The following is an 11895-nucleotide window of genomic DNA, read 5'->3' on the forward strand; positions in this document are numbered from 1 at the left end:
AAAACTAAACTAAAACTAGCAAGAACGGAATTTCAGGCGATGGTCTCGAGCTGCTGGCAGTGCGCGGCTAATGCTGGTCACTGCAGATAATGTGGCCTAAACACTTTGCTGTATTTTCCCACTTATTATGCAATTAACTATCGAGAGTAGTCGCCTCCGTTTGTGGGAGAAAACTGGTAATTAAATTCCGCAACTAATTTCATCCAACTGCCCCCAGCCGTGGAATTGCTACAGCGACCCCGTTAGAATCTTTTGGGCGTCCGACCCCAGCAAAACAAACCGTTCTCTGTCCTAGTAAAGTTCAGGGAACAACAGAGAACATCTGCCGGTGAATCTCGCTCCAAGCCAAAACCTTGTAACAATCTCCCAGCGCGTATTTTTTCTTCCAGTAGTTACTCCCCGTAGGTTTACTCCAGCCCGTCGCGTCGCTGTTCTAAACCTCGGTGGCCAAAACTAATTTCACCATGTGTGTCCGTTCATACGTCTGTGTGGGGAGGTCACCGCGCATGATTGTGCCAAATCATAGGCATTGACGATTGAGAGTCAAAAGTGTTTTATTGTCATATGTCCCAGAGCGAACAATGGCATTCTTACTTGCAGCAGGACAACAGAATATGTAAACATTGTACACTCTAAACAATATAATAAACGAGAAAAAAGTTAAGCGTATGTATTTATACACATGCCCACATGAACATATATATTCAACACATATACTTTTATATATGTATGTATGTGTATATATATATATATATATATATGTGTGTGTGTATGTGTGTGTGTGTGTGTATATATATACATATACACACACACACACACACACACATATATACACACACACACATACATATGTATATATATATAAGTAGAAGGTAGACACAAAATGCTGGAGTAACTCAGCGGGTCAGGCAGCATCCCGGGAGAGAAGGAATGCGTGACTTTTCGGGTCGAAACTGTTCTTCAGCCCAGCATCTGCAGTTTTCCTCCCACATAAGTATATGTATAAACTATATATGTTCATGTGGGCATGTGCAAGTGTACACACGCTTAACTTTTTTTCTCGCATATGCACACACATGTTGTGTGTGTGTGTGTGTGTGTGTGTGTGTGTGTGTGTGTGTGTGTGTGTGTGTGTGTATGTGTGTGTGTGTGTGTGTGTGTGTGTGTGTGTGTGTGTGTGTGTGTGTGTGTGTTCACATAAAACAAACAAAACAGTATTAGGACAATAATAACAATAATAGTCTACGTCGTTCGGAGCATATTTGGTGGTTGTAGTGTTCAATTGTGGGGAAAAAATAATATTGTTGGGAGGAACTGCATATGCCGATTTAAACCGAAGACAGGCACATAATGCTGGATTAACTCAGCGGGACAGGCAGCATCCCTGGAGGGAAGGAATGGGTGACGTTTCGTGTCGAGGCCCTTCTTCGGACAGCAGTTTGTGTCTATCCTCTTAATATTGTTGGGACAGGCTTATCGGTTTACCTGCTAGTCTTCTCAATAAAATATTGGAAATATGACGTGTTTTGTGTTTATTCCTTGCATCGGCCACGTCTGAGTTCTTTAATCCGTTAGATTCATTTTAAAATGTAATCGCTAGCTCTTCAAGAGAGGTTTCAAGGTCATTTGAGGTTCGTAAACGGGAAACACGTTTCATCCGAGTGGTTATAATTTGATGCGAAGTGCAGCAAACTTTCTATTGTGTGGTGATCCAGCGTGTTGATAAATTTATAATCGGGGCAATATTTAGCAGGGAAAAGGACCACGGGGAAAGCAACCGCAAAATAGATCTGTGGTTTCAGACAAGCGCATAACCGGAATAAGTATGCCGCAGTTTGGATTTAAATAATGACGATCTGCACTGAATAGTGGAGGAAAATAAAAGAAACGATATTTCAATTACAGTTAATGCACAAATAAAATGAACGACAACAGGGAAAAGGGATCTAGACTTCATGAATCTGGTTGGCTGTCGCTGTTCCGTTTGGCCCACAACAGGGCGCCGGGCAATGGGTCACGGCGGCGCGGTCAGGGTTCTGGAACAACCGGCCAAAGCGGCGCGGATCAAGGCAAGGGGGAGATAGGCCAAGGATAGGCAGACAGAGCTATGGGGCGCTGGGCCAAGGCAGCGCGGGGCAGGAAGATGGGGCGACGGGCAAAGGACAGGCCAATGGGGCGCTGGGACGATGGGTCACGGTGGCGCCGGTCAGGGCGCTGGGGCGAGGGTCAGGCCGCTGGGGCGAGGGTCAGGGCGCTGGGGCGAGGATCAGGGCGCTGGGGTGACGGGGCACTGGGATGCGGGTCAGGGCGCTGGGGCAAGGGTCAGGGCGCTGGGGCAAGGGTCAGGGCGCTGGGGCGAGGGTCAGGGCGCTGGAGCGCTGGGGTGACGGGGCGCTGGGGCGCGGGTCAGGGCGCTGGAGCGCTGGGGTGACGGGGCACTGGGGCGCGGGTCAGGGCGCTGGGGCAAGGGTCAGGGCGCTGGGGCGAGGATCAGGGCTCTGGGGTGACGGAGCACTGGGATGCGGGTCAGGGCGCTGGGGCAAGGGTCAGGGCGCTGGGGCGAGGGTCAGGGCGCTGGGGCGCTGGGGTGACGGGGCGCTCGGGCGCGGGTCAGGGTGATGGGGCGCTGGTGCGCTGGGGCGCTGGGGCGCTGGGGAGCTGGGGCGATGGGGTGACGGGGCACTGGGGTGACGGGGCACTGGGGTGACGGGGCACTGGGGCGAGGGGGCACTGGGGCGAGGGTCAAGGCGCTGGGGCACTGGGGCGAGGGTCAGGGCGCTGGGGCGCTGGGGTGACGGGCACTGGGGCGAGGGTCAGGGCGCTGGGGCACTGGGGCGAGGGTCAGGGCGCTGGGGCACTGGGGCGAGGGTCCTTGCGCTGGGCTCGCTGCACTAAGTGTGGGAGTGGGTGTGATTCGATGCCGAGTGTGGAGCGGAGCGGTTCCAGAGTCTCCGCATTCCTGCCTGACGTCACGGAACCTGGCGGCGGGGACTTTGGGTCGGGGGCATTTAAAGTGGGGCGCGGACTGTTTACGCCGCTCGCTGGCCCGTTCGTTACCCCGAGGAGGCGAGACAAACAACAAACAAGGAGCAGGTTGTTGTTGCCGATGGGCCGGTGTGTGGGGCTAGGGTGAGCTGGGCTCTGGGGACTCGGGTTGGCCGCGGCTCCCGCACTGTCCGCGGGTCCATTACAGAGGGATTGGCGTTGTTTTCCTTGCTAGAAGTGTGTTTCCATGTAGCGGCGGCTCCGCGGCAGCGGACACGGTGGGCAGCCCAGCCTGCAGTGACTCTGAAATGCCGGAGCAGTCGTTCTCTTTGAAAGAGACGGACATCGACGTGGTGGGCGATGAGGCTCGGGGGTCTCCCGGAGACAAGGACACAGAGGGGGGCAGGAGCGCTGCCTCGGCTGCGGCAGGCGTGGACGAGGTGAAGGCGTCGTCCAGGAACCCGCTGGTGAAGCCGCCGTACTCTTACATCGCACTGATCACCATGGCCATCCTGCAGAGCCCTAAGAAGCGGCTGACCCTGAGCGAAATCTGCGAATTCATCAGCAGCAGGTTCCCCTACTACAGGGAGAAGTTTCCCGCCTGGCAGAACTCCATACGGCACAACCTCTCCCTGAATGACTGCTTCGTCAAGATGCCCCGGGAGCCGGGCAACCCGGGCAAGGGCAACTACTGGTCGCTCGATCCCAACTCGGCCGACATGTTCGACAACGGCAGCTTCCTCCGGCGGAGGAAGAGGTTCAAGCGGCAACAGATCGGGATGTTGAGGGATCACGGCGCGCTGCTCCCGGGATTCGGTTACGGACCTTACGCTTATGGCCTTCACATCCCCAGCGCTGGCCACCCGGCACTCGCCTTCCATCACCATTGCCCCATCCCCTCGCCCACGGGAGTCTTCCCCTCGCTGTCCGCCCTCACCCATGGCAGTGAGTTCACCAGAAAGCCGCTGCCGCCGGGTCTCAGCCCCGCGTCCCCAGCTCGGCCGACCGTCAAGGTCGAGGCTACCTCTCCGCTCGCCACTTTTTCAATAGACAATATAATGAGCCCCGCTTCGCCACCGCTCTACCCAAGGGCGGCGCAAGGTCCCGTTCTGCCCGTCATCTCCGCTCTGCTCTCGCCTTCGCCTGGGTTGTTTAACATAAGTTATGACCGCTTGCAACAGGAAGCGAACTTTGCAAACAAAATAATCCAACTCAGCAGCCGGCATTATTGAGGGAACCTTCGGCGTTCAGGTAAGATGAGTCACGGACAATACCCGCCGGGTGAAGCGTTCTAGTGTGAAGATTTAGAAACAAGAGTCAAGAGTCGAGAGCCAAGAGAGTTTTTGTTGTCAGATGTCCCAACGAACAATGAACAAATAAATTCATGCAGCAGCACAACAGAAAACGTAAACATAGTACTCTGTAAACAATACAATAAACGTGAAAAAAGGTGAAGTGTGTGTATACATATGCACATACTCACAAATATGCACACACACACACACACACACACACACACACACACACACACACACACACACACACACACACACACACACACACACACGTATATATATATATATATAAAGTTAAGTGTGTGTATATACGCACATACTCACAAATACACACACACACAGACACACACACACACACACACACACACACACACACACACACACACACACACACACACACATATATGTATAAGAAAATAACTGAAGATGCTGGTACAAATCGATTTATTCACAAAATGCTGGAGTAACTCAGCAGGTCAGGCAGCATCTCGGGAGAGAAGGAATGGGTGACGTTTCGGGTCGAGACCCTTCGTCTGAAGAAGGGTCTCGACCCGAAACGTCACCCATTCCTTCTCTCCCGAGATGCTGCCTGACCTGCTGAGTTACTCCAGCATTTTGTATATATATATATGTATGTGCGTGTGTATGTGCATATATGTGCACACACACACACACACACTCACACTTACGTATACTCAAAAAAACAAACGATAATAGCGCAGAGTCATAGAGTCATACAGTAAGGAAACAGATTCTTCGGCCCAACTTGCTCATGTCGGCCATGGTGCCACAGCCACACTAGTTGAGTTTAGCTTAGTTTAGTTTAGTTTAGTTTATTGCCACGTGTACTGACGTGCAGTGAAAAGCTTTTGTTGCGTGCTATCCAGTCAGTGTAAAGATAATATATGATTACAATCGTGTCAATGCAGTGCTTACGATAAGATGTTTACAGGTGGATATTATCATATACATGATAAGGGAATAACGTTTAGTGCAAGGTAAAGGCTGCAAAGTCAGATCAAAGATAGTCTGAGAGTCACCACTGAGGTAGATAGTAGTTCAGGACCGTTCTCTGGTTGTGGGAGGATGGTTCAGTTGCCTGATAACAGGTGGGAAGAAACTGTCCGTGAATCTGGAGGTGTGCGTTTTCACACTTCTATACCTACACTAGTCCCACATGACCCTGTTTGATCCATATCCCTCTAAACCTTTCGAACCAATGCACCTGTCCAAATGTATTTTAATTGTTGTTATAGTACCAGCCTCAACTACCTCCTCTGGCAGCTCGTACCATACACCCACCACCCTCTGTGTGAAAAAAGTTGCCCTCAGGTACCGATTAAAAATTTTCCCTCCCCGTTTTCCTTAAACGAAAAGAAAAATATATTATGGGAAGCCCATAAATTCAATCCACATTGAAATTTCGTGGAAATTTACACTGAATCCTAATCAAAAGTATATTCATCTGAATCCCCTATGATTAATTTGTTGGAAAGAATCACTTTCTCGCCGTTTGAATTAGGAAATAGATCGTAATTTCCATATTCCCCGGTATATAGTCATTGAGTCATCCAGCACGGAAACAGGCCATTCGACACGATTTATCAATGCCGGGCAAGATAATCCGATTCTTCCGCATTTCACCATATCTGTCTAAACATTTCCTCTCCGTGTACCAGTGCAAATGATTGTATATGTTGTTATTATACTTATCTCAACTACTTCCGAAAATAGACACAAAAAGCTGGAGTAACTCAGCGGGACAGGCAGCATCTCTGGAGAAAAGGAATGGGTAACGTTTCGGGTCGAGAGCTTTCTTCAGACCCGAAACGTCAAGACTGAAGCAGGGTCTCGACCCGAAACGTCACCCATTCCTTCTCTCCAGAGATGCTGCCTGTCCCGCTGAATTACTCCAGCTTTTTGTGTCTATCTTCGGTTTAAACTAGCATCCTACACATTTCAACTACTTCCTCTGGCAGTTTCGTTCCCACTACACTCTGTGAAAGGATTATCCCTCAAGCTTCTATTAAATCTTTTTCACCTTCAGGGTATGCTCCTTGATTCTTGATTCCCCTGTCCTGGGTAAAATACTCTGTGTATTCACCCTATTCATTCCAATCATGATGTTGTACACCTCTATAAGATCGCCCCGAGCCTCCTGCGTTCCAAATTTCATGTGCTTTGAAAATGAACTGCTATGATTGATTCTTTTTTAAAAAGTGACACGGAGCAAAGCCGTGTTTGAAGCACTACTGTTTGAAAAGCGGATCCGCAAGTTGGTCAAGCCTCCGGAATAACTTCGATTCATTTGTTTCTGATGTCTTTCAAAACGACATCAGTGACACTTTACTTCCGATTAATAAATCCTTACCTATTATAACCACCGGCCAGGACAAAGACTGGCTTCAAACCATGTCAGACTCCCGAAAGAAAACTAGATTTTTATTTACTTTTTTTACTGTTGAACTAATTGACCAAATTATTTTCGCGTCACTAATTCTCATATCACAAACCGGCAATAACCTCAAAAACTAGAATATAATAAATGAAGGTCTGAAGAAGGGTTTCGACCCGAAACATCGATTCATTTTCTCATAAGATCATGTTCATAAGTGATAGGAGCAGAATTAGGCCATTCGGCCCATCAGGTCTACTTCGCCATTCAATCATGGCTGATATATCTCTCTCCTAACCCCATTCTCCTGCCTTCTCCCCATAACCTCTTACATCCGTACTAATCAAGAAATCGACCGGAGCGTTCTCCAGAGATGCTGCCTGTCCCGCTGAGTTACTCCAGCATTTTGTGTCTGTTTTCATTATAAAACCACACTTTGACAGCCATGCACTGTGTGGCCCGTGAAACAGACACGGGAATCACAGAACTCCATCCCAAAAATACGTCCAATCTCCTACTTTTCCGGGATTAAGAACTGAATGTGTTTTCATGTCGGGTTAGAAAACCAGTGTTCTAGTTTTCTGGGCAACACATCAGTACACAGAGACACTTGGTTTTTTTTTTAATGAAAATTGTCACAAGTTGAGTTTGCAAATACAAAATGAAGAGAGAAAACTGCCCATTTTAAGCCGAATTACTGAATTATTTTGGTGACTGAAGTTTAGTTGCTAAACTATTTTGGCCGCGCCTCTCTAAGTTTGTCCGAGGGAGCTGTGCGTGTGTTTTGTTAGGTGCTAGTTTAAACGTTTTAATCTCCCCTGTTTAATTAATTCAAGGCAAGTCCGCGGGAGAAGGGCGGTCGCGTCGGTAGCAGATGGCGTGAGATTCAGGGAAAGTGGAGACGCGGGGGACTGAATCCGTTCATTAATTCATGTACAACTTGTTAGTTACAAGGATAATAGCCATAAAAAGCTGGAGTAACTCAGCGGGACAGGCAGCATCTCTGGAAAGAAGAAATGGGTGACGTATGGAGTAGAAACCTTTCCTTCCCTCCAGGGCTGCTGCCTGTCCCGCTGAGTTACTCCAGCTTTTTGTGTCTCTCTTCAGTTTAACCTAGCATCTGCAGTTCCCCCCTTCACAGTTACAACGAAAATGATAATAGCAAGCTAGAAACATAGACAATAGGTGCAGGAGGAGGCCATTCGTCCCTTTGAGCCAGCACCGTCATTTAATGTGATCACGACTGATCATCCAGAATCAGTACCTCATTCCTGCTTTCTCCCCATAATCCCTTGATTCCGTTCGCCCAAAGAGCTAAATCTAACTCTCTCTTGAATATATCCAGTGAATTGCCCTTCTATGGCAGAGAATTCCACAGATTCACAACTGTCTGGCTGAAAACGTTTTCCCTCATCTCAGTTCTAAATGGCCTACTCATTATTCTTAAACTGTGATCCCTGGTTCTGGACACCACCAACAAGGGGAACATTTTTCCTGCATCTAGCCTACCCCATCCCTTAAGAATTTTATATGTTTCTATAAGATCCCCCCTCATCCTTCTAATTTCCAATGAATATAAGCCCAGTCGATCCATTCTTTCATCACATGTCAGTCCTGCCATCCCGGGAATTAACCTGGTGAACCTACGCTGCACTCCCTCAATAGCAAGAATGTCCTTCCTCAAATTAGGAGATCAAAACTGCACACAATACTCCATGTGCGGTCTCACCAGGACCCTGTCCAACTACAGTAGGATCTCCTTGTTCCTAAACTCAAATCCTCTCGCAATGAACGCCAACATGCCATTAGCTTTCTTAACTGCCTGCTGTACCTGCACGTTTGCTTTCAGTGACTGATGTACAAGGACACCCAGGTCTCGTTGCACTTCCGCTCTTCCTCATCTGACACTATTCAGAAAATAATCTGGCTTCTTGGTCTTGCCGCCAAAATGGATAACCTCACATTTATCCGCAATTTTCTGCATCTGCCATGCATCTGCCCACTCACACAACCTATCCAAGTCACTCTGCAGTCGCATAGCATCCTCCTCGCAGCTCACACTGCCACCCAGCTTTGTGTCATCCGCAAACTTGGAGATTTTACATTTAATTCATTCGTCTAAATCGTTAATATATATTGTAAATAACTGGGGTCCCAGCACTGAGCCTTGCGGCACCTCACTAGTCACTGCCTGCCATACTGAAAATGATCCGTTAATTCCTACTCTTTCCATGATCTGGTCAATTGAACCATTAAAATCCATCACTTTTATCTAGAAAACAAAGCTGGTAAATTCCTGACGGATTACCTGTTATTCAGGCCGAGAGGTAGTTGGATCAGAAAGCTTGGGATATTTAAAGTGCAGACTCAATTAAAAATACACACAGATATTTGAATGCAGTGTGTGTACCGGCCTCTCGGCCCCTCAACCTACTCGACAGGCCGTCTTGCTGTGAGTAACCGTTCATTATTTCCCAGTCAAAGGTTCCATCTGTCCCTGCCTTAAAATATTCAAAGAAGACCCACCGGCCTTTGAGGAAGAGAATTAGAAAGATTAGAGAGAAAAGGGACATTCACTTCTGTGTTGAATGAGCGACCCCATAGTTTAAAAAAAAAGTGTCAGTCGAAATTCTCCAAATCCACCATATCGTAACCCCGTCATCGTCATCAACACTCCGAGATGGCAGACAGTTTTTGACAACTAAATTAGATATCATCTTATCATGTGTAGGAAGGAACTGCAGTAGCTGGTTTACACCGAAGATAGACACAAAATGCTAGAGTAACTCAAGTGGGACAGGCAGCATCTCTGGAGGGAAGGAATGTGTGAAGTTTCGGTTGGAGACCCATATCATGTCATCTTATCATGCATCTATCTATACACTTCGGACGGCTCGATTGGAATCATGTTTGGCCTTTCCGATGATTGGTTAGCACGCAACAAAAAGCTTTTCAATCTACCTCGGTACACGTGACAATAAACTAAACTCAGAAACTAAACTCATCTGTGAATTTAGAGAAAATAACATGTAGAAACATAGAAACATAGAAAATAGTTGCAGGAATAGACCTTTCAGCCCTTCGAGCCAGCACCGCCATTCAATATAATCATGGCTGATAATCCAAAATTCCTGCTTTCTCCCCATATCCATTGATTCCGCTAGCTTAAATCTAACTCTCTCTTGAATACATCCACATAATGCCACATAATGCAACAAGCATATTAAAGTAAGAATAACTGCAAGTGATGGTATAAACTAAAGCAACGTCGTACTCCGTTTCTATTTCCCATAGAAAATGTAACCCGCCCGCCGCCATCCTTCAAATCCTCACGCATTTTTTTTACATGGGTGACTCAAAGCAAATATATAGTTCAATAAAAAATAAAATAAACCAAAATGCTGGAAGTACACAGTGTACATAATCTGTTAAAGAAAAAAACCCATTTCGATAAAAACAACCCCTCCTTTGGGATAGGATGGGAGTTATTTCCGAGAAAGCAGAAGGTTATAAACACACCTGGCGCCTCGGGTTCAGGGTGGGACGTAGAGGCAGGTTAATCATCGGTCCCGGTATCCGCACATTAAGGGTCTATGCACCCATAGAGTCATAGAGCGATACACCGTGGAAACGGGCCCTTCGGCCCAACATGCCCACACCGGCCAACATGTTCCAGCTACACTAATCCTACCTGCCCGCGTTTGGCCCATATCCCTCCAAACCTGTCCTATCCATGCATTTGGCTAACTGTTTGGGATAGTCCCTACCTCAACTATCTCCTCTGGCAGCTTGTTCCATACACTCACAACCCTCTGTGTGAAAAAGTTACCCCTCAGATCACTATTAAATCGTTTCCCCTTCACCTTCAACCTATGTCCTCTGGTCCTCGATTCACCTACTCTGGGCAAGAGATTCTATGCATCTACCCAATCTATTCCTCTCATGATTTTATAAACCTCTATAAGATCACCTCCCGTCCTCCTACGCTCAAAGGGGTCTCAGCCAACTCAACTTCGCCCTATCGCTCTGACCCTTACAGTGCTTGCAGCGTTGGAGACCCGGGTTCGATCCCGACTACAGTTGCTGTCTGTACGGAGTTTGTACGTTCTCACCGGGATCTTCCTTTTCCCCCCACACTCCAAAGACGTACAGATATTTAGGTTAATTGGCTTGGCATAAGTGGAAAAATCTCCCTAGTGTGTGTAAGATAGTATTAATGTGCGGGGATCACTGGTCTGTACGGCTCGGCGGGCCGATGGGCCTGTTTTCATTCTGTACCTCTAAAACTAAAAACAAAAACTCTCTAATCCTGCAACATCCTCGTAAATTTGTGCAAAATGATGGGGGAGTCCAGTTAGGCGTTTACATAAAGCGTTTATATGGAGAACTGCTTGAGTTAAGTTTACAAAATTAAAAAGGCTGAGATGAAATGTATCATATAATTGCAGATCCACTTTATCAATGAGTATTCTCAGCGCAGGAACTCTATACTTCAGTACAGTTGTGTAGGAAACAGAACCGCAATGCTGGTTTAAATCGAAGGTAGACACCTTCAGCGGGTCAGGCAGCATCTCTGGCGAGAAGGAATGGGTGACGTTTGGGGTCGTAACCCTTCTTCAGACTGAAGAAGCTAGAGTCGTGTTTGTTTCGTTTATGTTTCAGAAGACGGGGAACTAACGAAGCGCAATCCTCCTTCATTCGCGTCTACAGAGGATTTCGGAAGAGGCCAGTGGAGAATACAAAGCAAATGGTTTGGTGGGAAGTCATTAAGCATGTGTACATTAATCCGTGTAAATATTGTATCTGAAAGAAAAATGGAGCCGTGTTTAATTATTATTGGAACTGAAGCGTTTCCAGAACCAATGTCCCGTGTAAATTATTGTTATTCCTGTCCGGTGTATTTTCATAGCCTTACACGCCTTTTTACATCAACTACAACGTACCCGCATTAAATTGTTTATGGCCAATAATTAGTGTATCTGGTTTATTAATACAAACATGTTATAAGATCTGCCATTTGAACGCGGAAATGAAAACCCGAGAATGAAAAACGATCTTAAACCTTCAATGAGAAGGTAAATTTGAAGATTATGTTGCAAAAAAATGCCATGAAATCTCCACTGATTTATTTCCCCGTTCACCGCTGAGTCTCGGAGTTAAAACGCTTTGGTCTGTTTTAGAGAGCGGTGGAGGATTTAATTAACAGCAGGAACGTGTGTA

At 47.1% G+C, this 11895-nt stretch overlaps 1 protein-coding gene across 2 annotated transcripts; it reads left to right on the forward strand.

Annotated features, from left to right (window-relative positions):
• The first annotated feature begins 3007 nt into the window (after positions 1–3007).
• On the forward strand, positions 3008–11633 carry LOC144610624 (forkhead box protein D2-like). 2 transcript variants are annotated; one of them, XM_078429474.1, is made up of 2 exons: positions 3008–4236; positions 11338–11633. In XM_078429474.1, the coding sequence occupies exon 1, from the start codon at positions 3294–3296 to the stop codon at positions 4215–4217; it is 924 nt and encodes a 307-aa protein (XP_078285600.1). In that variant the 5' UTR covers positions 3008–3293; the 3' UTR covers positions 4218–4236; positions 11338–11633. The 2 variants fall into 2 exon arrangements, with proteins under 2 accessions (XP_078285600.1, XP_078285601.1); XM_078429475.1 differs by having other exon boundaries at positions 11341–11633.
• The last annotated feature ends 262 nt before the right edge of the window (positions 11634–11895 follow it).

Source organism: Rhinoraja longicauda, chromosome 37 (genome assembly GCF_053455715.1).
Source record: "Rhinoraja longicauda isolate Sanriku21f chromosome 37, sRhiLon1.1, whole genome shotgun sequence".
Taxonomy (NCBI): Eukaryota; Metazoa; Chordata; class Chondrichthyes; order Rajiformes; family Arhynchobatidae; genus Rhinoraja; species Rhinoraja longicauda.

Excerpts from the sequence above, each read along its gene's own strand:
- LOC144610624 (XM_078429474.1), top strand. The coding sequence starts at position 3,294 with ATGCCGGAGCAGTCGTTCTCTTTGAAAGAGACGGACATCGACGTGGTG.